This window comes from Carettochelys insculpta, chromosome 12 (assembly GCF_033958435.1).
Source record: "Carettochelys insculpta isolate YL-2023 chromosome 12, ASM3395843v1, whole genome shotgun sequence".
Lineage (NCBI taxonomy): Eukaryota > Metazoa > Chordata > Testudines > Carettochelyidae > Carettochelys > Carettochelys insculpta.
In genome coordinates, this window is record NC_134148.1 from 19305986 (window position 1) to 19333039 (window position 27054).

General features: G+C 41.7%; 1 protein-coding gene and 1 long non-coding RNA gene across 2 annotated transcripts; one reads left to right on the forward strand and one right to left on the reverse strand.

Annotated features, from left to right (window-relative positions):
• MNS1 (meiosis specific nuclear structural 1) lies at positions 1-25980 on the forward strand. The gene is made up of 10 exons (XM_075006780.1): positions 1-213; positions 638-865; positions 2588-2715; positions 5669-5771; positions 13104-13333; positions 14681-14897; positions 14991-15098; positions 20630-20887; positions 23097-23222; positions 25268-25980. Exons 1-10 carry the CDS (start codon positions 211-213, stop codon positions 25364-25366), a joined length of 1500 nt encoding a protein of 499 aa, XP_074862881.1. The 5' UTR covers positions 1-210; the 3' UTR covers positions 25367-25980.
• LOC142019639 (uncharacterized) lies at positions 12326-23024 on the reverse strand. Its single transcript, XR_012647141.1, has 3 exons — positions 22958-23024; positions 14977-15078; positions 12326-12489 (listed from the first exon to the last, which is right to left on the reverse strand). It is a non-coding gene; the product is annotated as an uncharacterized LOC142019639 (long non-coding RNA).
• Positions 25981-27054: the final 1074 nt, after the last annotated feature.

Genomic DNA, 27054 nt, shown 5'->3' on the forward strand with positions numbered 1-27054 from the left:
CAATCAGAGCGTGGATGCCAAACAGGTGGTCTTTGCGCCTGTCTCGGACCGGAAGCTGGAGTCTGCGCTTGTTACCGAGGCAACGGCTTCGGCTCCCAAACAGCGCGCGGGCTTGACGGGTTTTGGGGGAGGGGAGAGGCTGGGCGAGGCTGTGAGACATTAACGCCCGTTAGTGGCTGCTTCTCCCCGGCTCTCTCGGACTGCGAGAGGATGGTGAGTTACCAGCGGCAGCGAGCAGTGTGGAGGAGCGGCGTTGCGCCGAGATCGGGACGGTCGGGGTGTGCGGGGGCCCTGGGCCGGGTGGGGTGCGGTGGAGAAGGGGAGGGAAGGGGTGGGACGGATTTGAAGCGGAATGAGTGGCCGTTCATACGGGCTGCACTGTGTGCGGTCCTCAGTCCCGTTTCGCTCATGGCGGTGGTATTGAAAGTAATTGTGGGGTCGAGCTGCGTCTTCGTAAATATTGCAAGAAATCGGAGTTGTGCGGCTGGCGGAGAGTTTGAACCTGGATTACTCTCTCCTGAATCTCCAGAGGGCGCCCTTGACTCAGTTCATGCCGCTGTGTGCTTCCCTGTGGGACTGTGGTTCGGCTCCTTTGTAAAATTCTTTCTCTTCGCCCTCCCCGCGCCCACCCCCACAGCAGTCGATGAGAAAGACTCCCCAGCTGAGTGCTGTCCAGCTGAATCAAAAAAAGATGCGGGATTTGTATCAAAAAGATCTGCTCCAATTGGCCCATGAAAAAAAGTTGGCGAGAATCAGGCAATTGGAGGTGATGTGGGAAGCTGAGGAACGTGTCGATCAAAAGCGACTCACCAGGCTGCTGAAAGATGAAGAGTATGAAAGCCAGATGGAGGAAGCTATTCAAAAAGTGAGCACTTATTTGAGTTACAGTAGTGCCTATCACATGTGCTAGTTACTGTTCCCACATACTCATATGAAGGTACAGTTCCTGCTAGGGAAAATTCATAACCTAAGATGACAATGCAACATATAAAAGATAGGTGTGAACGATAAAACATGCTTAAAACATTAAGGGTGTGTCTACACTATAAAAATAACTTTGAAGTTGTTTACTTTGAAGTTGAGTGTCTACACACACCCTACTTCAAAGTTAAAGTCCCAGGAATGGAGTAAGGACTTCAAAGTTGGGCTTCCAATTTTGAAGTTAACTTCGAAGTAAGGGAAAATGTGTGTAGACTCTCTGCTGGCTACTTTGAAGTAGTGCCTAACTTCAAAGTTAATTCCTAGTGTAGATGCATCCTAAATGTCTAAATGCCCCCAATTCTAACTACAGTAAATTCTTTCAGATGTGGCATTCTATTATCTGGAACTCTCAAATAACCGGCATTTAATTTTAGTTATGTTTTCCATAAGTAAAGTATGGTGAAAGTAAATACAAATAAATACAGCGAATAGAGTATAAGTTTTCAGTGTACAACACTACTGTTGTTGGTAAATAAAGTACTCTGTATACATTTTTGTTTGTTTCCTAATATCTAATCTTGTTTTTCTTTAGTGTTACATCTCTCTATTATCCAACATATATGAATATCTGGCAACCTCCTGGTCCAGGGGCTGCCAGATATGAAAGAGTTTACTGTAATATTATTTAGCTAATCTTACAGTCAATATAGCAGATGGAGTAATTTGCAGGGCTTCTTATCCTTTTCATTGAAATAAGAGTTACAAAATTGTAATATGGAATGAATAATGGCTATATGACTATCTTAATATAATTTTGGTTTGTTGAAGACAAAACATGTATATGAGCATACTGTTTTAGTCTAGAAAAATGTATTCTTTCAAGCTGTACATTATAAATATATACTATTTTATATTATAGCCATCCTAAATAGGTGTGTATCTATATTTAGTTGTACACTAAAACAAATAGATTGTGTTTACCTGAAATAGATTATCTGACCAAAACTATTATTTAACTTGTTCCAAACTAATTTGAGTGATAGACTCCTGAGGAAACTAAATTATTCCATTTTCAAATGGTTTTTTTTACAACTTCCTAGAGTAATTTACTTTATTTCACATCTGCCCTATGTTTATAAGACATTTCTGTTATGCTGGCACTGTCCACTTCCAAAATAATAAATTTACTGAATTTCACTATAGATTTCATAGCATGCTTCTGACCCTCATTATATGTTAACCTCCGTATGCTATACTGTATAACATGATTTATTATGTTTAAATCTGTATGGCTCCCATTATAGCACAGTAACTGTCTATGAGGAAAGAACACGTTTTTTTAAAAGAAGAACAAGGACACCTCAATGCAAATTGCCCTGGTGGATCAAATCATGGTCTATGATCTTGTCCCAGACTTTTTCCAGACTCCACTACTTTCAGGAGAAGAAACGGTGCAAATAGGCGCTAATCCTGTAACCCTGTCACAAGGGAAAATTTCTTCCCAGTTTCTTCTTGGTTTATGCTCCAAAGTGTGGCCATTTATCTTCTTTCCAAATCTCATTTTTAATTGACCATTAAAATTGAATATTTTTATTATCAATCTTCTTGAGAGAATAAGTGTCTGAAATGTTTGGGGGGAAATTGTGACATTATTTCCTCTGATCAGGCAGAAGAAAACAAAAAACTGAAAGCGCTGCAGCTGGAGCAGGAAGAAAGATTGGCAAGAGAATTGGCAAGATTAAACTACGAAAAGCTTAAGGATGAAAAAATGAGGCAGCAAATAAGAGAGAACAGGTATTTTTAAATATAGAACAAATACAGTAATCTCATTTTAATCTAATATTCCACTGTTGTAAACTGATCAATGCTGAATTTTGAATTTTTATATTTAAAATATTTGTATTGAAGTAACAGCATAATTTCCATTTTTTATTTTGTTTTGTTTTACAGTGGGGGTTGAGCCTAAATTTTGATGCCACAGAACAGGATGCAGTGAGAGGGGCCCTCAGGCAAGGGAGGGAGAGAGGAAAGTTTTAAATAAACTAAGATTATGAACCTGTTAGTTTTTGAAAGGTACATGTGTGCTTCCTTAAAATTAATGTATACATGTTGAATTGCTAAGAGAAGTATTTCTTTATTGGAGAAACTGGAATGGAGGTGGGTTTTGAGGGGAGACTAAAAGAAGAGGAAGACTGCAAAGCATACAGTATTAGGGAGGACATTTCAGGCGCAGGTGAAAGGGAGAGAAAATGGTTCTGTTTGAGAAAGATATTAAAGAGGACAGGAAGGATGTGAAATTAGAGAATCAGAGACCCCGAGCAGCACAGTGGTAAGAGACAAAATGAAATGGAGGCAAGATAGAATTTGGTGGAGTCTAGGAGGTGCAAGAAGCTTGAATATAATGTGATATGAGAAATGAAGTTAACCACGATAACAGGGTGACAGATGTTCACTATTCGTAGCTCTGGTCAATTTGAGTAAAGTTTGTTTCTTTCCCTTTCACTCCCTGTTGTCTGTTTTTTCTGATTTTCACAGCTACTCCTCCTTAGCCCATTTTAAATCTTTAAACTTCCATCATCTTCTCTGTCCCAGCTTAAACAAAAAAAGAGGCAACTGGAGTTGAGGAAAGAGGTTTGAATTTTTAATATTTTTCCATGATGAATCCTGAAATCTGTGTTGTGCTCTGGCACAGCTAAGGAATCATGGAAAACTAGAAGTCTAGACTGTAACTCCTTATTAACATACTATTGATGCTAACAGACCAGACAAAATTATTTTTGTGAAGGCAGCAGCTAAGATTTTCAATAATTTAAAGCATGTGTCACAGATTTTAAGTTATTAACATCATTTTTTTAAAAAGTAAAAAAGATATTTTCAAAATGATTTGTGAGAAACTGAAGACTTTTAGGGTAAAATATTGCCTGTTGACATGAATATAAATATATGTATTGATATCAGTAAGAGGGGAAATATTTGTCCCTTAAAATTAGTTTAGTTTTTGTACTTCTTTAACAGAGAGATAAGTTTCCTTTTTAATTTGAATAATCACATTAGTTTTAGAAACACAATATTTACATATTTTGATTGCTAGTGTAATTATCAGTCCTGTGTATAAATGTTTATATTAGTTGCCCCCTGTCATATAACCAGTCAATCCACTAAAGTGCTTTTTGCCATGATTGAGAGTTCTGTGGCTTTGGGATTATATCCATATTTGTTTATTTGCCTAAGAATGATAATATGGTTAAAATAAGAATCGGTCTAAACCTTACTGAACCAAAACTTTTCCTCCCATTCAGTCATACCTTTTACCTTTTCAATTATACCTTTTATATCCCTCGTCAAAGAAAAGGGATTGGGTTTTTTTGTCCAGGAGGTGGGGTGGGTGGGTTACTTGGTAAGGACAGGATGACGTGGAATATTAGGGCTTTTTTTAAGGATTAGTACAATTTCCCATGTAACATCAAAAGTGGCTATTGGTCATGTAGTGAAATGCTAAAATTCCGTATCTCCAATAATGGTCCAAGCATGCACCATCTTCTCTGTTCACCAGCTCATTTGTAGGGCACATCAGAATTATGACAAGTAACAGTGGCCTACTATGTCAATGATTAGGATAGCCTATTAATGATTTTTAGAGCTGCTAATTACAAAATACAGTGTAGCAAGTGAATATCATGTCAGTGGATGACTAAATGACATGGACAAGAGAGGAGAGCAGATAAAATTAAAGCAAGACTACCAGTTTTTGCCACAGTTTAAAGTTAAGATAAGTTGGAATCATGGTTAATGCTTGAATATTTTACTTAGGGAAAGAAGTTAAGTGATTATTCTGTCAGTGATCACTCTATGTTCAAGGTGCCCTCTTTGAAAAAGGATTTTAGAATAGCCTTTTATAACTTTGCAGTGAACAAAATGCCATTCATACCAACTTCACATTATGCCTTCCTTTTGTCTTCAATTGTGGTAGCTCCGATCTGCGTAGCTCTTCAAATGCTAGCTGTCCAGACTCCACCATATACGAAAAAGCATAACTACATCCTCAAATAATTTTCTTCATTTCAGGCTTCAGTCAGTGGAAATTTTGCCACTTATTACAAAAAAATCCCTTATTTTTAAAAATCCTCCACACAGATTTTCTTTCTCTTTTTTTTCTTTCCTTTTTCATTCCACCATCTAGCACAGGCTTCTTCCCACTTTACTGGAAAGCCTTCAAATATTTCTTATCAACTCTCCATCTTTTTTTCTACCTTTCCTACACTTCTTAAATATTCTCTTTCTGTACTACTTTTTAATATGTGAAATATACCTGTTTTAATTACTTTTTCTAATTTTAACTAAATGTCTGTAAACAATCATGCATGTGCGAATAGGTGCTCAATTGCATGATTTCTTCTTACAGTTCTTAGCGGGTTCTTAATTAATGCTGGTATCCTATGGTACTAGACGCATGCAATACAGTTAAATAATGTGGAAAAAGCAAAATGGTTTGCCGATGGTAATCATAAATATTATTGGAAAAAGTTACAGTTCTCAATTCTGTGGTATTTTAAACCCATTCCGTATCCATATTTCAGTTCTGAGTTCAGCTGCTGGTCCTCTCCTAACTTCGTGTCCCATGGCGTATGTCACCTCAGTTCTCCAATACTCTAATCTGGCCTCTGATCAAAGTGTTATGTAATGGACCAAATTTTTCACACAGTTTGCATCTCTGCAAATCATCATTGACAAAGCATTGTTTTTGCAGTTGTGAACTTCGAGAACTAGAGAAGAAACTGAAATCTGCTTATGTAAATAAAGAAAGGGCAGCACAGATTGCTGAAAAAGAAGCTATAAGATATGAGAAAATGGTAATGCATTTTTTTATTTTCACTGTGTATATAGATAAAATTCCGTCTAAATAACTTCAATGGAATAGTATTGAAGACTTTTGTACTGTTATAATACAAATGTTAATTGATTTCCTGAAGAAAAATAATTGAATTCCAGTAAAGAGCACTTGCATGTTCAAATTTGGTAGAAAAGTGTTAGGTTCCAATTCAGAAAAGACATTTTTAAAGCACATGCTGAAGTTCCCCCTAAAGTCATCGGACATAAAGTTGGTGTCTAAGTGAACTTCTGAATGGGGATACTTTCCTGAACTGAAAACTTGCAAAACGTTTTTACCTCTTTGAAGCCTGACCTATCTGACACTTGCTAGTAGATGCATTCAGGAGATGCGATCCCAATGTAGAGCACTGTGCAAATTCCTATTATACACATGAGGGTGGTAATTGTGTGTTGAAACATAACTCAGTTCCATGTTATCCATACACTCCTATTCCATAAGTTCAAACAAATTTTCTATTTTTCTACTCTGCTGGAGTTTTTCCAGTCAAGTATCAGAGAGACAGCCGTGTTAGTCTGTATTTTTGAGAACAAGAAGTCCTGTGGCACCTTATAGACTAACAGATATTTTCCAGTCAGTAACTTAATTGCTAGACTTGTTGGGTGAAGAGACATGATATTAGCCGTGTCTACACGTGCACGCTACTTCGAAGTAGCGGCACTAACTTCGAAATAGCGCCCGTCACGGCTACACGAGTCGGGCGCTATTTCGAAGTTAACTTCGACGTTAGGCGGCGAGACGTCGAAGTCGCTGTCCTTATCAGGAGATGGGGATAGTGCCCTACTTCGACGTTCAACGTCGAAGTAGGGACCGTGTAGACGATCCGCATCCCGCAACGTCGAAATTGCTGGGTCCTCCATGGCGGCCATCAGCTGGGGGGTTGAGAGATGCTCTCTCTCCAGCCCCTGCGGGGCTCTATGGTCACCGTGGGCAGCAGCCCTTAGCCCAGGGCTTCTGGCTGCTGCTGCGGCAGCTGGGGATCCATGCTGCAGGCACAGGGTCTGCAACCAGTTGTCAGCTCTGTGTATCTTGTGTTGTTTAGTGCAACTGTGTCTGGGAGGGGCCCTTTAAGGGAGCGGCTTGCTGTTGAGTCCGCCCTGTGACCCTGTCCGCAGCTGTGCCTTGCACCCTTATTTCGATGTGTGCTACTTTGGCATGTAGACGTTCCCCGCAGCGCCTATTTCAATGTGGTGCTGCGCAACGTCGAAGCTGAACATCGACGTTGCCAGCCCTGGAGGACGTGTAGACGTTACTCATCGAAATAGCCTATTTCGATGTTGCTACATCAAAATAAGCTATTTCGATGTAGGCTTCACGTGTAGACGTAGCCATTGTGGGGGAGAGGAGGAATTATCTGCCAGGATTGAGTAGTACCTTTCCCATACGAGTGGCTGGAAAAGAATACGGGGTTTCTGTCAACTGTCACAATTAGCACTCTGATTAAGTCCAGGAAACTCCATCACTCTGTCTCCTCCATTAAAATGGTCAGTTACATTAGCCTGGCGGGCTGATCCTCTCCAGGCTAGGACATAAGTAAACACAGCTTCTTAGTATATTTCCTTACTTTATTCCCAAGAGCCTGATCCCATACAAAAATACATCTCTGTGTGAAGCAGAGCAGCCTGGATGTAACTGCAACGTTAACATTATGTGGCATTTCCTGATGGTTTCATATTATGATTCTATGCCTTAAAAAGTACTGCTTCCTTGACTGTGCAGCACAGAAGTTGTATAGCAGGGGTTGGGAACCCCTAGCCTGCAGTCTGGATCTGGCTTGTGGGATCCTGTTCCCAAAGTGATGGACTCCCTTCCCCAGCCTCCGGCGTGCTGTGGGGTTGAAGTGTGGAGCCCTCAATCTCACAAGCTGGAGTCAGGCAAGCCAAGGCTGGATTTGGTTCACAAGCTCTGCCTGGTGGGGGCAGGACGTGGTTTCACATGCTGCTGCTGCTGCTCCTCCTCCTTCCCTTGGTTGTGGGAACAACAGTGCATCACACACCAACTGCAGGCTTTTCTCCTAGTGCTCTGATTGGCTGGAATTGCAGCCAGTCAGAGCAGCGGGGAGTGGTACCTACAAGCCTTGGGGTAGCTGCATCAAGTAAGCACCCCTCCTATTGCCCAGACTCCACAACCCAGGCCACTCCTGCAGCCCGCTCCTGCCCATTCCCACCCCAGCTGGCTCCTACACCTTATACCCTATCCCAAGCTGGCTTCTTGGCAGCCCCCGTCCACACTGACCCCCTCATTTTTGGCGCAACACAAGAGCCTAGGGAGGTCCACAAAAATCTGCTAGTCCTGGTCCCGCTTATGCTCTGGGACTGGTATATGAGAGGAATGTGTTTTTCAGTCATGGACCATGTCTTTGAGATGGGTTTTGTTTGTTTGTTTTACTTCTCACTTGTGTCCCCCTGACTAATTTTTCTGTGGGTCAGTGGCCCCTAAACCAAAAAAGGTTTCCCACCCCGGCTTACAGGCACTCCCTGGGTCAGTAGCATAGTGTGAATGCAAAATGACTGGAAGAGAACCCTTTGGAAGGAACCATGCTGCTGAATTTGGTAGCATACACACCAGTTACGATAATATTCATTTTTACATAATGAAAGAATTATTTTGATCTCTAGACTAGTTACTGTAGGAAGAGTAAAACTTAGGGCTTTTTGTACATGACAAAAGTTTCATTCCTACCTTTCATGGCTGCTAATGATTTGTATTAGGCAGGAAGTCAAATATGCAGGCCTGTAAATATTCATTACTTTGTACAAATGCAAAATTTGGTTAATAGGCTTAATATTCATTGTGATTCATGGAAAGTGAGATCCTTATCCTTTTGTCATTGAAATCTGCATGGCTGCATCAACACTAGCAAGTACTTTTGGAAAATCTGGCCCTTTTTTTGAAAGAACACGTGGTACGTCCACACACAAAATGTGTTCCTTTGAAAGTAAATTAAAAGAAGCCAGTTCTTCTTCCAGAATTCCTCTTCCGCTCCTGGATCAGGAAGAGCACCTTCTTTAGAAAGATTCTTTCAATAAAAAGACGTGTGTAGAAGCTCCTTGGGCCCTTCTTTCAAAAGACCAGTCCTCTTGGCACTAGATTTTTCGATTCCTGGCTGGTTCTTTCAAAAGAGAAGGGGTGGTATGGATGCTCTGTATCAAAAGAGTGGATTGATTTTTTTTTTTTTTTTTTTAAATCTGCTTTTGTGTGTGTAGATGTGCTCTTTTGAAAGAAGTTTTTTTGGAAGAGATCTTTTGGAAGAACTTTTTTTGAAACACTGCTGTAGTGTAGCCCATGAATTTTGCCTTTTGCATAAGTAGGAATAGGTTAATCTTTCTAATTCCCAGCAACAGCTGAAAATAAGCAACTATGCTGAAAATGTCTCCCTTAAAATTAGCCTAATTATGAAGCTGATTTATCTAAAATGTCATTAGAGGTAGGAGTCTAATTATTTGTTGTAGATCTGATTTTGTTTCATCACTATAGCAAAGAAGCTTAGTTTTTGCAACTATAAGAGCAATAGTGAATTAAACTGCATGATAAAATATCACATCAAATTATTTTAAATATTTAACTGACTCTCTTCTTTTGCAATGTGCTTCCTTCCCAGAATTAAGTGATAGCAAACAATACCACTGTACTTATGTACTGGATGGCTAGTGTGGTGATTTTAGAAATATACACTGGAAATTTTAATGCTTTTAAATGTATATTTAAAAAATTTCAGAAAGACGTAGATTCTGTTGATGTATGGGATAATGCTGACAAACAGGCAAGTAAATCTGATTTTGTCATCGTTCTGAACAAGTACTTATTCTTTTCATGTATTTTGCTAAAAAAATCTTTATTAAAGATGGTATGCAGAGCTTAGCCACCATATTCCAGTGACCTTTCTATATTAATCATTAGCTAGGCTGTAAGAAGCATTCTACATGCATACATTTTCTTATAGGTCTAGTTTGTGGTACCCAACGAGTTCTGAAACAGTCACTACTATAATGCCTACTGCTATGGTGAAGTACCCACATTATTCTGAAAATATTTTTATTGTTCAAACTAACTAGCCACACTCAACTGGCCAAAAAACCACATAGCCACATGTCAACCCCTGATTTAGGCATTGAGGTAATAGTCTGCTTTTACCCCACCTGTTAATTCAGCACAAAATGGTTATCTACATTTGTAGGCCATCTTTCAGGATGAAAACTTTTACTTTTCCTTCAAGTGGTCATTGCGGGTACTCCACTCAGGTCTCGATGCATCCCAGCACTGCAAATTGTAAAGCTTTTCAGAAGAGTGCCCCTATCCTCCGTCAACCCCTGCTGCACCTGCGCACTCAGTATCTTGAGTTGCTGCAGCTGCTGTGTTGGAATGCATGTGTGGCACAGCCCTCATTTAGTTCCTTTTTAACTGTCCCAGGCTGAAGACAGATTTCAGAGCAGCTGTTCTTGATACTGAAAAAGAATTAGAAATTCATAGCTTTACCCTTTACATCATAGATTTAATAGTTCTACTTTTTTACCCTATTTACGAATGGGTGAAAATAAGGTGTGGGGGGGGGGGCTGCTGCCACACAGCAGCAGGGCTTTTTTTCTTCTTTCAACATTCCGGGTTCTCCTGGAATGAAGAACTGTGACTCATGTAGAGCCTCTGTGCCTGTTTCTGACGGGCATGCCTCCTGTGTAAAATGCCTTGGAGAGTCTTACTTGATGAACAAGTGCCCTCATTGCCAGAACATGTTGGCAAGGGTGAGAAATGACCGCAAAGTGCGTCTCAAGGCAATGTTTTGGGAAAAGTCTCTTACGCATGGACAAACCAGAGGAAATGTGGGTGCAGCAAAAGCCCTCTGATAGGGCAACTTCATCGCCGCGCAAAGGCTCACAAGCCACAAGAGCTTCCTGTGAAGCATGGCCCAAGGCTGAGCTCTGGGAAAAGTCTCAGCTACCAAGGGACAAACCAGGGGAGATGTGGATGCAGCACAAGCCCTTTGATAGGGCAGCTCTATCACCTTGCAAAGGCTCTCAAGCCACAAGGGCTTGACCGGCATGATCTCCATCAGCGCTGCCCAGAGCCTCGCATTCCCTGCTGCCATCAGTATATTGCGCCATGAGGAAACGCAGGTCCACCTCAGCCAGAAGAACTGAGGCAGAGACCAAGTGAGCCGTGTCAGTTGGAGCTACTGAGGCATCAGCTTCGGAAAAGCTACATATGCCTCCATCGGCAGCTCCTACCAGCTCTGCCTCTGTGCTAGAACAACCAGCACCACAACACAGAAAAGCACTGTGTAAGATGTAGCACCTACAAAAATCTCCCCAGCCTGACACAGGAGCAGTAGCTGTTCGCTATGCTCCACAGCACAGGGGCACATTAAGATCCCCTGTTCCCGTCGCCCATTTTTGGCTCTCTTTTTACCTCAGGGGACCACTTCACACTGGTCCCCTAAAATTCCTCCCCTCCCCTGCTTTTTCTGTTTTACCTTTCGCTTATAGCAGCTTCTGCTGCACATATTTTACAGCTCTTGCCTGCCTGGTTTACCAGAGCCTTTTTATTCTCCTGAAGAGGGGGTCACTGAGCACAAGGGATGTTTTTAAGTGACCCCTATTTTGTCTCAGTATTTTACACAGTACAGGAGTTTTTTTTCTCTCAAACACTACTTTCTTCAAGACTGGCAACTGTGCATTCTCTCTTTGCTGGTATTGCCTGCCAGGCACCATGCAGTTTACTGTCATTTGGCAACTGACAGTTGGGGCTAGGAGAACTTGGATATTTTTTTCACCAACAGTTTTCCTTCAAGTGTTCCTTCATACTGGCATCAGATCCTGGTCACCCCACATCCCTGCTGCCACTATCACAAGTGGCGATTTTGGGCAAGCCAGTGCTCCCAGCCTCAGCTGCTTGCTCTGTCTCCTCCAATGAGAGGAGAGCATGTTCAGCAGCTAAAAGGGAATCCCCTTCAAATAAATAAAGGTTGATCTCTGAAGTCTAAACCAGCTCCATTCCCCCACTGGGGCTCTGGACAAGCACTTACTGGAGCAGGGTTTGCTACCTGCCTGAGGGTCTAAAGTCCTGGCGAGCATACCTAAGCATTCTGAGAGGCCCAAGCCTACAATGGCTGACCACAGGGTTAAACAACTGCCTGCTATTCCAATGCCAAGCACTGTGGTAGAAAAGTATTTTCTCATTTCATTTGTCATTTCTTTCCTTTATCTGAGGAGACCGCCTCAGACCAGTCCCCTCAATCCCCACCCCCCATCTACTTCAGGCTTACTGCAGCTGCTGTTGCATATACTTCACCGCTCTCACCTGCCTACCTTTACCAGGCTAGAGTCTTTTTTTGCCTGAAAGGGGCTGTGCAGGGAGGGTTGCTGAGTACATGGGGTGTTCTTAAGTGAGCCCTATTTTGTCTCAGCATTTACACAGCACAGCAGCTATTTTACCTCAGTACTTTACTGGTTCTGTGTTTCTGTGCATCCCATCTAGATTATTCATACAGCAATGTCAGATAAAGCATCAGCTGCTATTCCAGTTGCAACCTTTGCATCCTCTAAACCACCTAAGAGAGTGAATGCAGATGTAAACAGGGAATCCCCATCACCCAAGAGAGGGCAGTTCCATGATATCAAGCTGGCTCTGTTCCTCTGTGGGATTTCGGACAACACCTTGCTGGAGCTGCCGTCTCCTACTGCACCCTGAAAGTTGCAAGACCTGGATGTAAGCAGGCAAGCCTAAGCCAAATGTGACTCAAAAACCTAAAACAATTGCATCACTGGCACAAATACTGTTCTCTGCTACTGGCAAAATAACGGGTCTAACAAAGTCCCATGCTCCACCCTGTCAGCATGAGGACCTGTCCTGCTGCATGGCAAGGTAGAGGGTTCACAGTTGCAGTACCACAACTGGCTGGCAACTTGTGACCTTCAGGATGCTTATTTCCATGTGCCCAGCCAGCCTACATATAGGAAATACCCCAGTTTTATGGTGGGTGGACAGTACTTCCAGTACATGGTATGTCCCTTTGGCCTCTCCACTGCACCCATGGTATTCTCCAAGGTGCTGGCAGTAGTGGCAGCTTATCTGCACAAGCAGAAAAGGATTCATCTCTTCACATTGGGATGAGTGCCTTTATAAGGGGGGTCTTCTTGCAAAACACGCCACAAATAAAGCAAAGGTAGCAGAGTGAATAACTTCTTCCTTTTTTTGGTACACTGAGATGCTGTAAGATTGTTTGTCTATACTTTATAGTTTTTCATTTCAGATTATACTCATAAGAGAGGAGGGAAAAATCTTATGATGTTTTTAACAGAAACATGATGCTGAAATAGCACAGAAGATGAAGGAAGAGCAGGAAAAGTTGATAATGGAAGAGAGTTCTGCAGAACTAAGGCGAAATAAGGAGAAAATACTTTATCAGCAAGAACTGGAAAAACAGCTTGAGGAACAAGAAGAAAAGAAGCAGGATGCTTATGAGGCATTCCTAAAAGAAAAACTCATGATTGATGAAATCGTAAGGAAGATCTATGAGGAAGACCAAAAGTTAGTTCTTTATGGTTTTGTATTTTACCAAAAAATACCATGTGATGACATATAAGATTTACGAATTTGTGCATGTTTATTATACATTATGAGGCCCAATATTAAAGAAAGCATCCCTGTTCAGTACACATGCTAAGCATATCCTTAAGTTCTTTCCTAAATATAAATAGCTTGAAGCATGTTTGTCTGATTTGGGCATAAGTACTTTTGTCATCCATCTGAGGTTGTGCTGTTGCTGTCCAGCTGTCAAGTCTGAAGCTTATTGAAGGAGTACTTCCTTGATTCTCCTTATCCCAGAAGTGGTTATGTAACACAGATTTCAGCTTTTCATGGTCATACATGTCCACTTGATGCAGCCAGATTGTCATATGTGGCAGTTTGGCTCATGGGGAGGGGTAGGGGAAGGTAGCTTTATTCTGGGTAAGTTATTCAGGAAAAAATAATGAGTTTCTGCTTTCTGAAACATTTCTGATCTTAAAGTATAGCTCCTTGAGCTTACAACTCCAAAATAGAGCTCAGCCAGTGATATTAAAATGTGCCACCTGCTCCTGCTTTCTGGTGGTATATGCATGGAGCACATGTGCCAAGTTTTATAGAGTAACTATGTATAGTCTTAAACAAGGCCTTTTTGGAGCTCAGGCCTCTGATCCACAGAAAAAAACCTTACTGACCTGGCCCACCACTCAAAGTGAAGAGCAGGAAAAAAAACCCTCACAGATGTGGTCCTCTCTTCAAGCTCCAGCCCGATGGCCAAATTAACCCTTCTGGGAATCTGGGGCCAAAAATAAAGGGTTCAGTGTGCAGGAGGGTGCTGCTGGGGTGGAGTCTGGAACAGAGGCAGGGTCCAAGAGCAGGGTGTGGGGTGGAGAGGCAGGGTCCAGAAGGGAGGGACGCTGGAGCTGGATTAGCATGAAGGCTGGGTAGGAGGTGCAGGCTTTGAGTGCGAGGGGATGGGATTGGAGCACCTACCTGCTGCAGCTCTGGTAAGGGGAGAGGCAAGTGGCTCTGCATGACTCTGTGCACTGCAGGGAAGAGTACCATGCAGGCACCACCCCATTACTGCCCCCATTGCCTTACCTTGCTGTGGAGGGTGGTGGAAGCCCCAAGCCTTGCAGGCTGCAGCTTAAGGTAGGATTAGAGAAACTATCTGAAGAAAGGTAGTTGTGGCATGGGATCTTTTAGATGGACTACAGTAATAGGAAATAGTGAGGGTCTTTGGGACACTAGGTAGCTGCTTTTCTATCCATAATGGGATATATTATTTTACAAAGAGTGAGACCATATTAATGATTAAAATCAAAGTATAATTTTTAGAAGAATTATTTAGGTATTTGTATTTTTGTATAGGGAAAAACAACTCAAGTTAGAGAAAATGAGAGCAACTCAGAGATACATAGAAGAATTTAAAAAAGAACAGGCTATTTGGAGGAGAAAGAAGCGTGAAGAGATGGAAGAAGAAAATAGGAAAATCATGGAGTTTGCCAACATGCAACAGCAAAGAGAAGAAGATCGGATGGCTAAAGCTCAAGCAAGTGAGGAAAGAAAACAAAAGCTCCAAAATATGGTATTAAAATAGCTACCAGAAAATTTGGAATCTTATAAAATGTGTGATCTCTGATATGAAATTTAAAAAATTTTCTTACTAATGTTTTAATAGATAGCACAGAATCTTGAAAGAGAGCAACAGGAACGTGAAGATCTTGAACAAGTGCGACAAGAGCTATATCTTGAGGAACAAGCTGAGGCTGAAAGAAAAAAAGAGATGGTAGGTATTTGCCAGTGATTTAAAGCAGTGAGTATCAAGTACAATTCTTTTTTTTTCCTGGACCAGATTTTCCTGTTAGATTAGTACATCGGTCTTCCACTGAAGACTTCCAGTGGGAGCTGGCACAGGTATCTGATGTCAGGCTTTGGCCCTTAATGCAGTGGGCTGTTTCTACACAGGCCACTTCCTTAGGAAGTGGCATGCTAATAGATGGAGTGAAAGATGCTAATGAGGCATGGATGCAAATTCCCCACACCTTATTAGCATAACGTCATGTGATTTGGAGTCTGGAAGACCATTCTTCCGGACACCAAAACGCCGTGTAGAAGTGCGGCCCTGGGGGTGCTTCCGGAAGGAAGTCTTTCTTCCCGAGGCCCTTCTTCCTGAAAATTTTTGGGAAGAAGGGGCTTCCAGAAGAAGCACATCCTTCTGGAAGCCCCACCCCGGGTCTGTGCTTCTACATGGCGTTTTGGAGTCCAGAAGAACAGTCTTCTGGACTCCAAATCACATGACATTATGCTAATGAGGTGTGGGGAATTTGCATCCATGCCTCATTAGCATCTTTCGCTCCGTGTATTAGCATGCCACTTTCAAAGGAAGTGGCCTGTGTAGAAACGGCCTAAGTGTTTTATGTTACCATACTAGTTCAGGCACAGATAAACCTGTGTGGATTGGAAGCAAAAGAACCTTGATTGTTGCAGAACTGTGAGAGAAATAATGGGGCCTCATCCAACAGAAGTACAGAAAAAATATTTAGTAGTGAACATACTTTATTACTTTATCTTACAAAGTACTTACAGCACTAGCTAAGGTCAGTCAGCCTTCCCTGTAATTGAGATTGTTTCACACCTTTTGATTGCTGGTGCAGGACCATGTCAATTCACAGGCTAAGGACAGACAGGATCATGGGATTCACTTCAACACAAAGCCGATTAGGAATAACTTACTTTATTAAGCTTATCTACTCCAAGGTTTTACAGAGTTAGATTCACAAGCTACACATTAGCAAGCAAAGCACAAAAGAAATGTGACTGGATAAGAGGCATTTTGGCATGCTTACATCCCTTTTCTGCCACGGAGAGTTCCAGTCCCGAAGCGCCTCACATCAAGGCCATGGCGGACGCTGCTCCAGCTGGGGGAATTAGTCCAAGGTACAGTAAACCCTCGAAATATGTGCATTTGACATGCATGTATCTCATATTAGCGTGATTGGAGGGGGACCCCGGAAGACCCAGCCAGAGGCAGCAGCTGCTGCTGCACAGGTGAGGGTAGAGGAGATCTCCCTATCAAAAGGGACCAGAGCTGGTTCCCCTGAGTGCTGGGAGGTGGGGTAGGGAAAGCTCCTTGTTAACAGGAATCTCCCTCATCCTCCCTATTAAAAAGCTGCTGGATGGTGGAGCAGAGCTCCATCAGCTCAGCCAGAGGCAGCCGCTGCCGCACAGGCAAAGAGGGAGGAGATCTCCCTGTGAAAGGGGAACAGCTCTTCCTCTGAGAGCCATTGCCTGGAGGTGGGGACCCTGGGGAGGTTGGTGTTGGGCTTGCCCAACCCCCACTGCCCCAGCGACGGCACTCAGGGAAGATCTGTTTCCCTTACACGGGAGGATCTCCTCCCCCTCGTCTGTGCGGTGGCAGCTGCTGCCTATGGCTGAGCTGGTGGAGCTTTGCTCCACCAGCCAGCAGCTGTTTAACGGGGGGGAATCCCTGTTAACAAGGGGGCCCCCCCAAGTCTCTCCTCGCAATGGCACTGAGGGCACCCCAAGCCAGGTGCGATCATAGGGGAATCACCTCCTACCCCGCCCAGGCGGCAGCAGCTGCTGTGGCTGAGCTGGCTCACAGCCAGCCAGTCTGTAGCCTTTTAACACGGGGATCCCTGTTAACAAGGAGATCCCTGCCTCCCCAGTGTCAGCACCCCAGGGTAGAGCTGGCTGAGCAAAGTGCTCTGCCAGCTCTCTTCCCCCTTAACAGGAGGATCCCCTATTCCCAGCTGCAGCAGTGGCTGCTGGTGCTGAGCTGTTGGCCCCGCCCCCTTGACTTGCATGAATTTTGACTTACACCTGGCTTTCCAGGAATGTAACTGTTGTGCAAATTGAGGGTCCACTGTACCCCTGAGGTGGAGAGTCCCACTGAAATTCAGCTAGGGGCAAGACCTTACAGTGATTTGATCCCTTAGCTGTTCATTGGGTATGTGCATATTGGCTTAATGCCAGTTTTAATGTTCTCACAGGGCTGAAGCCAAGGTTGCCCTGGTTACTGGTTTCTTAGGTTCTCACATCTAAACGCAGGTGTTGGGGCTGATATGGCTATTTGGTGTTTATGTTTGCAGGATTCAAGGCTGTAACTGTTCATAACATGGGGACGGGCACTTGGTTGTGCCACAGGAATGGAAGTTTCCACTCCTGCTCTCTGAGGCCTGTTGGCTTGTTACATGACAGATCAGTTCTTAGAAAAGTTTGATTTTGAAAAAATTTGAACTCCAGCTATAAAAATGGCAGTTCAACTGTTTGTAAAGTATCACACTTAAAAATATGTCCCAATTGCCATCTTTCATTTTTCTACTCTTTCAATTTTGATGATTGTTGCAGCTGGTGTTTCACAGCCAACAAGAGTTACAGGTTTCTTACTGTATTTGAAAGCTGGGTTCCAAGTTTAAGATGGTAAAAAATATGTAGGGCTGTTTGGCTACCTTTAATATGCATTTCTATACTTTGGGGGTTTTAAGTTCCTTTTATGTTGAACTGTAATACTGAATTTCTTCACTTTTTTAACGGTTTATTTTTTCAACATTCTTGTGAGGATTTTATCCATAAGCTGTTGATACAAACTCCCAATCTTAATATAAATTCAAAGTTATTTTGTATGAACATGTGTTATTATTTATTATAGTCCTAATGTGACACTGGGAAGAGCAGGAAGGTGAGAGGCAGGCTGACTTTGAAGTCTGCAGGAATTTTTGTTCCCTTCCTAATATGCACAAGAAGAGTATTTCACTGCTGTGGCAATAGAGGTGCAGTGGTTAAAGGGGAGAGCAAAGTGGATGGTGGAGGCTGGTACCTCACAGGGCATTCCTTTTTTCCTTTCCTGCAGTCCTCCTGCTGGACCATTTCCTGTAAACCTTGGGAAATGCCTGAAGTAATAGTCCACCAGGGTGATAACTCTGGAGAGCTCTTAGGGTATGTATATAGGGCAGCTGGAAATGAGCCTCAGCCTGAGTAAAGAGATTCATATTATCTTGGGCTGGAAGGCACACTCCCAGCAGCAGTGCAGAGAAACCCTAGAAAGCTTGTGAGCAGATATCTTTACCACTCCCTAGGAGTTGTGTGTACACTACAAAAATATCTTTAAAGTTGCTTACTTTGAAGTTTAGCATCTACACACTCTACTTCGAAGTTACACTTTGAAGTAGGGAACTACTCCATTCCCAGGAAGGAAGTAAGGACTTCGAAGTTGGGCTCTCTACTTTGAAGTTAACTTGGAAGTAAGGGAAAATGTGTGTAGACTGTCTGCTGGCTACTTCAATGTAGTGCCTAACTTTGAAGTTAACTTCCAAGTTAGTTCCTCGTGTAGACACACCCCCTGAGGCCTAGAATGCTTTTCTGTAGCCATGTACCACCCTCCTACCATGCACTTAGTATAACTTTCCCTCAGCAATCTGCCTTTGAAATTGTTGGTGGGCTGACATCCCTTCTTAAGCCTATTTGAATCTGCTGTCTCTAAAGCTTTTGGTATTTTGGGGGTCATTATCAGGGCCCTTGGTGAGTCTGTTGCAGTTTCTGAGATGTCCCAACAAGCATCTTAAAAACAGCTTGTTCAACTTTCTTTTTACCATTGACAAGCCTCTTGACAATTGGTTTGCATGTTGGGGTTTACTTTTTCATGAAAGAGGGCTGGAGACCGTTTTGTGTTTCAAATGAAAGCTTAGGTCTCAGACATTCTTATGACAACTTGTTGGCGCTGACAATCTTTACAATATGAATAACTTGGACTTGTTCCTAAGATCACAGACAGATGAGTCTAATTCAGGTGCTGCCCACCTGATTGCTGGCAGCATGTGTTTCTAGTGGTGTACATAACAAAATTTATTCCACCCATGGATGTTAAAAATGAGAAGGAGCATTGCTAGGGGCTCCCGTCCCCAGCAGCCAGCCTGTGGCAGGTGAGGGCAGTGTGGACCCCCCCGAGCCTCAAGGGCTGAAGTCAGGCAAGTCAGAGGCCCAGCGGCTTAAGGCTTTTCCAACACCACTGCTCATCCTCCCCCTCCTCTGGCTGGGGAGATGGCAGTGCAGCATTATCTGGAGACGCTCTCCTTGCTGCTATGATTGGTCAGTTAAAGCAATAGGAGGGATGGAGCCTGGGAGCAGTGGCAGAAGAAGCTCTCCAGGGAGCGTTTCTTCATGCTGCCATTCCTGCAGCTGGCGCGGGGGGTGCAATGGCAGTGTGTGGTGGTAAGTGACCTTTTATCGCCCAGATCCCCCACGCTCACCCCACTCCTGCCCTGTCCCTCCTGCCCAAGATCTCTCCAGCCTGTATCTGACCCCTCCACCACTGCCCCCAGCCCATTTATGCACCTTACCTCCCACTCAGATGCCCCATACACAGCCCACTGCTGTATCTTCTCTCCCACCCAGACACCCACCGCAGCCCACCCCTGCATGCTCCCTCCTACCCATACCTTACATCCCCAGCCTACTCTTGTAGCCTCCCTCCCATCCAGACTCCACATGTACTCCATGGCAGCCCTTTCCTGCACACTGAACGCCACCCCCCCATTTTTGGTTCCATCCTGTGCCCTCAGTTCCTCCTTTTCCACCCCCTTGTCTGTGGGGCTGGAGTGTAGGGGACTAGATAAGGTGTGTCAGTTAGGCCACTTCAGTGAAGGCTTGTTTTTTGTTTTTTTTTCTGACTTTTTTGTGGCCCTCGACTAAGTTTGCTGTGGGTCAGTTGTCCCCAACCCAAAATAGGCTCCCCACCCTGTTATAGAATCTACTGTTTCTACATAATTTTGAAGTGCACTTATTTATTCTGCAAGACCAGGCTTACTATAAATAAGCCAAAAGATTTTTCCAGAGAAGATCATGCCAGATGCCATTATTCAAATGCCACAATAAAATATCTAAAGGTTGACTTCTTTGCTAAATCCTCCACTAGGTCATGTGTACTGTGGCTAAATAAGAAGGCAGCAGAAGGGTCAGCATTTTATGGCCCTTATTTTGCACTGTATAGTTACACTGTACATATTTTCTGTAATATCATCCATGCTGGTTTTCAGAATGACAGTCACAATAAATAACGGTGCAAATTCTAGTATAAGAATCTTTTTTTAAGGGTGGGAGACTCATATAGATTGCCAATAATATAATTTTTGTTTTAATTTATATATTTATCTGTGCCGCTCCTTATTGGTTTATGTACAAACTGATAATATTCGTGAGGTCAGTGTTTAGCTGGATGCAAGGATACAAGGGTATGCATAGGGCCAGATATGGTATACAATATTTGCAGTATATTAGCATTCTGTTGGCTTTTCTGTATAGGCAGAAATAGAGAAGAGAATTAGGCAGCGTCTAGAATTAAGGCAAATGTATGAAGAACAACTAGCCTTCAAGAAGATAGTGCTACAGGCTTTGCAAGAAGAAGAAGAGGCCTTCAGACAGAAGATGTTAGCCAAGTTAGCAGAGGATGATCGCATTGAACAGATGAATGCTCAGAAACGAAGAATGAAACAGTTGGAGCACAGAAAGGCAGTGGAAAAACTTATTGAAGAGCGTCACAAGCAGTTCCTTGCAGACAAAGTAAGAGGATTCTCTTTTCTTCTCTTTAGATTTCGATATGAGCTGAAAGCTGTTAAAATTGTAAGACAATATTTGCAACAATTTGTTGAGATTGCTACTTCTATTTCCAAATCCCTATTCAAGGAAAGGGAAATACTTTTTGCTTTTTATTTTACAGAGGGAAAAACCTTGTCATGGATAATTTTGGCTAAACTTACAATGAATTTTGTTAATTAAGGCCATGATCTAGCAAGTAGATTCCTTATCCTAAACCTCTGCGTGCAGATGGAACTCTGTTAAAGTCAGCATACCCTGCAGGGGCCCATGCAAGCATATATACTTGCTCAGTTCCTTTTTTGTTTTGTTTTGTTTTTTGTTTTATTTGTTTTTGTTTTTTTAAGGAGCTGGTCCTCAGCTGGCCTCCTGCACCCCGCCCCCAGCCAATCCTATGGTGGGGGCTGACAAGGTGGTAGTACTCAGTACTGGCAAGTACTGGCACAAAAAAGCACTGAACTTGCCACAAGAGGAGTTTAGTATGCTGTTTTAGGTCCATTCAGCAATATTGCAGAAATCTTCAATCATCTGAGGAAGTGGGTCTTCACCACAAGAGTGTTTATTCACCTAATAAATTTGTTAATCTCTAAGGTACTACATGATAGCTTGATATTTGTGAAGACTAAACACAGCTACCCCTCTGAGACTATTATAGAAAATAGTCATTTAAAAAAAAATCAAACATGCTGTTGTCTCAAAATGATGCTTAAGTTCAAAGAATTTATTTTTAAAGTTTAAATCACAAAATTTCCTTTGGCTAGTGATGCTTAAATCTCCAAAGGAATCATAGCACAGGAATGGAAGCTGTGATAAACAGATCCAAGTTCACATTTACCCATTAGGCTCACACTCAAAAGTGAATGTAAACAGTCTAGACGTTTTATAAACAAAATTGGGAGTAAAACTAAGTGAATTAATTCACTAGGTCTTAAACAATAAAGTTTCATGAGGGGTTGCCATGAATTTTGAGGAGTAAAGGCACTTCGATGTGCCCGCGGCTACACACATGCCAGCACTTCCAAGTTTGACACTTCAAAGTTTGATACTTTGAAGTTGCCGCGGGAGAGAATTAGCCTAACGAAGTGCTGCGTATTCACCGGGAATAATGGGAAGAGCTTTTACTGCACTCACATACAGAGTATGAAAATTTTCCATACCTTTTTAAAGCAGATGACATATCACATGTTAATCCAACTAAATAGCAATGTTAGCTTTGGAGCCAAGAGGGACCTTTCTTTTCTTGGATATCATAATTCTTCTTCAACTTAAAAAACATGTTGGAATACTTTTTAGGTGGAAAGGTAGAAATGCAAAATCATTTTTAAATATAAAATATTGTTTGTTTAATAAATCACATTGCTATAGGAATTAAAAGACTGTACCAGATAATTTGCTCGCACTGCAGAAATGGAGAAGCACAAAATCAGTCTATTGAAAATGACATTCAAATATGTTAGCTCCAGAGTATTAGCACTTCGTCATTGTTTTGCTTTATTAAAGGCTGTTACGCTATTTTAACTACTGCAGTTATGTACCATACTACAGTTCAGACTTTATACCAATAATGAACATACATTTCCGTAAAGGAAAATAACACCTTGTATTTAAATTGTTAGGAATTAAAGCATTTAACTGACAGATAAATTGCTCACATAGGCTGGATCTACACTTGCCCCAACTTTGAAGGGGGCATGTTAATCAGGGCGATGGGAGGTTACTAATTAAGTGCTGCGGTGAATACACATCACTTGTTAGGCTAATTCTCTCCCGCGGCAACTTCGAAGTGTCAAACTTTGAAGTACCAGCATGCATGTAGCCGCAGGCACATCGAAGTGCCTTTACTCCTCAAAATTCATGGCAATGCCTCATTAGTATATTCCAAAGTGTCTCATTAGCATTCCCCTTTTGAAAGGTGAGGGCTGATGTACACACAGCTTCTGTATTTAAACAGTAATTTGCTCCTTCAAAGCCATTTTCTCATCCTGTTTGTATAGTGAATTTGTGTGTTAGCAACAAAGTATCATAACAAAAAACTACCTTGTAAGATGATGCAGAAGCTGAGCAGTGAAGTAGAAGCCCTTTCTTTGCTCTCCTGCAGTCCTTTTCTAGTTCTGCAGGTGAAGTTAACCTTTATAAAACAGAAGTAAAGGTAACAATAACATGTTGTTTTCTGTAGGAGCGTGAACTTGAAGAAAGGCAGTTGGAAGAGAGAAGACAAGGAAATATTCATGCAATTGTTGAAGAAGAAAGACAGAAACTTCTTAAAGAACATGCGACTAAATTATTGGGGTATCTGCCTAGAGTAAGTGAATTATTATAGTTATTTTCCCCCAATGCTTGATATGTTCATCCCATAAACCTGTGTTTTCTTAACAATTTTACTTCAAGGATAGTATCAACAACTAATTTTAAAATATACTGCAGCTACATTACTGTACTTAGTGCAGGCCTGTGAGGAGCAAACCAACTAAAAGCCCATTTTGGCTTTTTGTGTTTGGGTGACAGCTGGGAGGGCAGCTCAGCTCTAACCATAATTGAAGGCAGCCTGAATGCTGTGCCAACTAACAGTATGCTTTGCGTGATTTCTCTGAACTCTTGGAAGCAGAGAATTGCTGAAGTAGAGAATATTCAGCCACATTTCTCCCTCCTCCAATATATTCCCTATGGCTGGAGAAGGAAGACTGGAGCTGGATGCCATGTGGACATACGTGGTATAGAGTTGAGGTATAGCATCCAACTCTAATCCACTGCCATGGAGCAAATGGGACGTCTAACATTTATTTGTAATTGTATTCTAATATAGAACATCCAGGTGTGGATTTGTAACTTTTAGAAGGTTAAATTTCCATCTAACTCTTGCTAGTGGGGCTGTTCTTACAGAGAGAATAATTATCTCAAGATGTGCCCGATGGAGCCTTTTTTGGTTTGGTTTTTGAAACCAATACAGGAATTTGTTTCTTGTAGTGTTGAAGGCACATCTCCCATTAGCATCCATTCCTTAATTCAGTCCTTTCCTCCCTTCTTTGGGTTTCTATTGTTTACACATCATGTGTGCTTCTGAAGTGAGGTCTGAAAGGAACATTACTTAGTTTTGACTTTCTGACAGATATGTGGAATTTCCCCTCCCTCCCCCCATGCAAATTCCAAAAATAGTTGCAACAGGCATTGAGTTTGACTTGTCAATTGTGCACTTAAAGAAAACATACAAGAGAATAAAAAAAACTCTGAACTGCATTAAATTGGTAAAATACAGGTGTAAGTTGTAAGTACGAAGATATAAGACATTACTTTCAGCATGGGCTGAGCGAAGTAGAGAGAGGGTTTTCTGTTACCCTCAGGTGGTCTTGCACTTATGTAATTTTTCACTTTTGGTGGTGGTCAATAGATTTTTTTTTTTTTCCAAACTCCAATTATAGTTTTTTAACTGTTTTCCAGATTGTAAAAGAACTTAAGTTTGTGGTGAATCTTGACCTGACCAAGGTCTCTTTAATGTATTTCCTGGATTTTTATGAGTCTGGAAGATTGGGTCTGTGCTGGGGCCCTTACAAGAGATAGCCAGTGTGTCCACAAAGCAAAAGCTGTGTATAGGCTAGCCCAGTGTTTCCCAGACTTACAACATTTGGATACTCCTTTTGGGACTTCAGCCAGATTGGTGTACCCCCAGTCCCAGTGCGTATCTCCTGATTTTTAGAAATTTATTTACTGCCATTTACCCCTTGAAATCTTTTCGCATACCACTAGTGGTCCATGTACCAAACTTTGTGAAACATTGGGTTAGCCTATCTAAGGCACATTGAGTCGAGTTAGCATAGGCAATAGTCAAACTTATAGTCAGCTTAGTGTGGCCTTCATTGCTAGTAGTACAAGCCTAGTGTGAACCCTGGACATCTTCTTGGTTCACTAACCCATGCTGTGATGTCCCCACTACTTTGCTATCTGGAGTCAATGTAGGCTATTATGTGCAAAACTTTTGCGATGTACATATTCTCACTTGCATTGATGATAAGCTCCATCTCAAACAAATAATATTTAGACATATTATGTGATGTCAGGAACTTCCCACACTTAAAACTAATACACTTATAGAAGGTTTTGGTAACTTCTAACCTCCTTATTCAAGACTCATCTTAACATCGGTTTAAAATAAAACTCAACCTCCAAAACAATTGTGCTTCTTTACAGAAGAAACTGCCTATCTGCTCTTACTATTATTTCAAATTTCACAGGAGTATCACAGGCTGTGTACTACAGTGTCTTGCATATATATACACCTAATATATATCATCAAGAATATTTTACAAGAGCTAAGTAACATGGACAATATTTATTCCTGTCTCCTAATTTCAGGGAATACTTAAAGATGAAGATGATGTTAACATGCTTGGTGAAGAGTTTAGGAAGGCTTACCAGAAGAGAAAAGAGGATGTGTTATCACAAGATAACTGAAATTCCCGTGAACGTTTTGTTGCATACCACTAGATGTCATCTTATTTCTACGTGCTGTTAGCAGCAAGAAATTGCTGTTTAATGTTATGAAAAAGGATCCAAAATGTTTATAATAGCTACAGTTTAAGTCAATGTTGTAGTTAGTTTGGATCAATACATTTCTCAAACAGTGCATGCTTGATAAATGGACTTGCTAAGGAGTTCACTTTAGAAACTGATACATGGACAGATGATGGGAAGTGCAGTTTCTTAAGTTAGGACATTTCCTAATGTAAGAGTACTGTCACAGAGGACAGAGTATTTTCAAAATCTTTTTTATTTCCTTGAGTGCCCCTTGTCGGGGACAAGTTTCACTACCTGCACCCATCTGTGCAGTCTTATCCATAATTGAGTTTTATTCCAACAGGAATACACAAGAATGTTCACCTAAATTAACTAAAGATGTGTTTTGAAGTGATTAAACTACATTAAATATATTTGTTGATACTCACACAGAATTAAAATGTCCTTAATTTGTTTTAGCTTAATTCACTTTGAAAGTGTGAAATACTCCTGTTTTGTGAGCCTTGGACAGCAGCTGATTAAATTGAATCAAAAACTGGTTCCTCAGAACAAAGCTTTGTTTTGTCATTTAAACGGTACACAACATATAGAGCAAAGGATTAAAACAAAGGCCTAAATGCATTACAGAAGTTTGAGAGGAAAGATTACTGTATGCGCAAGTCCTCTTTTTCTCTGTTGCTGGGTTGAGGGGACAGAAGGTGTTTGCTTCACATTATATTCTGAGTTTGTCAGCATCTTTCCCACAGATAGCTGATGACAATCCACTTATTTTCTGAAGACATTTTATGTTTTAATATTGCCTTTGTTAACATAGGTGTTGGTTTGGAAAAAGTGGACCACGCCAGCCTCGCTAGAGTCAGGTAGGTGTATTGCACAATTTATATTTCCCCTGGTTTCCTCAGAAACCTTTATTTTCCCAGACAGTAACCTATCTTTGCCAGTGTTTCATTTCCTGTTTATTTCCATGGCAGCTTCCTTTGGTTTAACTCCGCATGGTGAGGCAAGCTATTATTAACCAGGCAAACTCATACATACTTAAAAGAAAAATACACACAGCTGTCTTGTTTTGCACAAATTTACTTTCCTCATAGCACTAATTGATAACATTAAATTTATTTTAATAAAAACATGAATGAGATTGCGAGACTTATTTATAATGATGGTCTCTTTATAGGATGCTGTGGCAGATTTGTGTTAAAGTTATATTAAACACACATTTTAAAAGTTATTAAAACAAAAGTGTCACATCACTGACTTTACTGATTTATGGAAATTTTCAGATAGCATAAACACTCCAGAGGGCCCTCAGTTGACAGAGCTTCTGGTTGGCTGTTCTGTCCCCAGAAGGCTGGGTGGTCTGACTGCTCTCTGTCAACAGAAGGTGTTGACAGAGGGAGATTTTATTAGGTGTGGATGCATTCTGTCAACAGATGTTTTGTTGGGAAATATTTTCCAACAGTAACTTCTGTCTACAAAACTGTGTAGTGTAGATCCACCCTAAATGAATAATGCTTAGAATAATTACTTTCATTCAACATTTATACAGTCACGTGCATTTAATATGGAAAAAGATAATATAGGGCTCATGGGACTGAAAACTGTATATCAAGTAAAAGACATAGGAA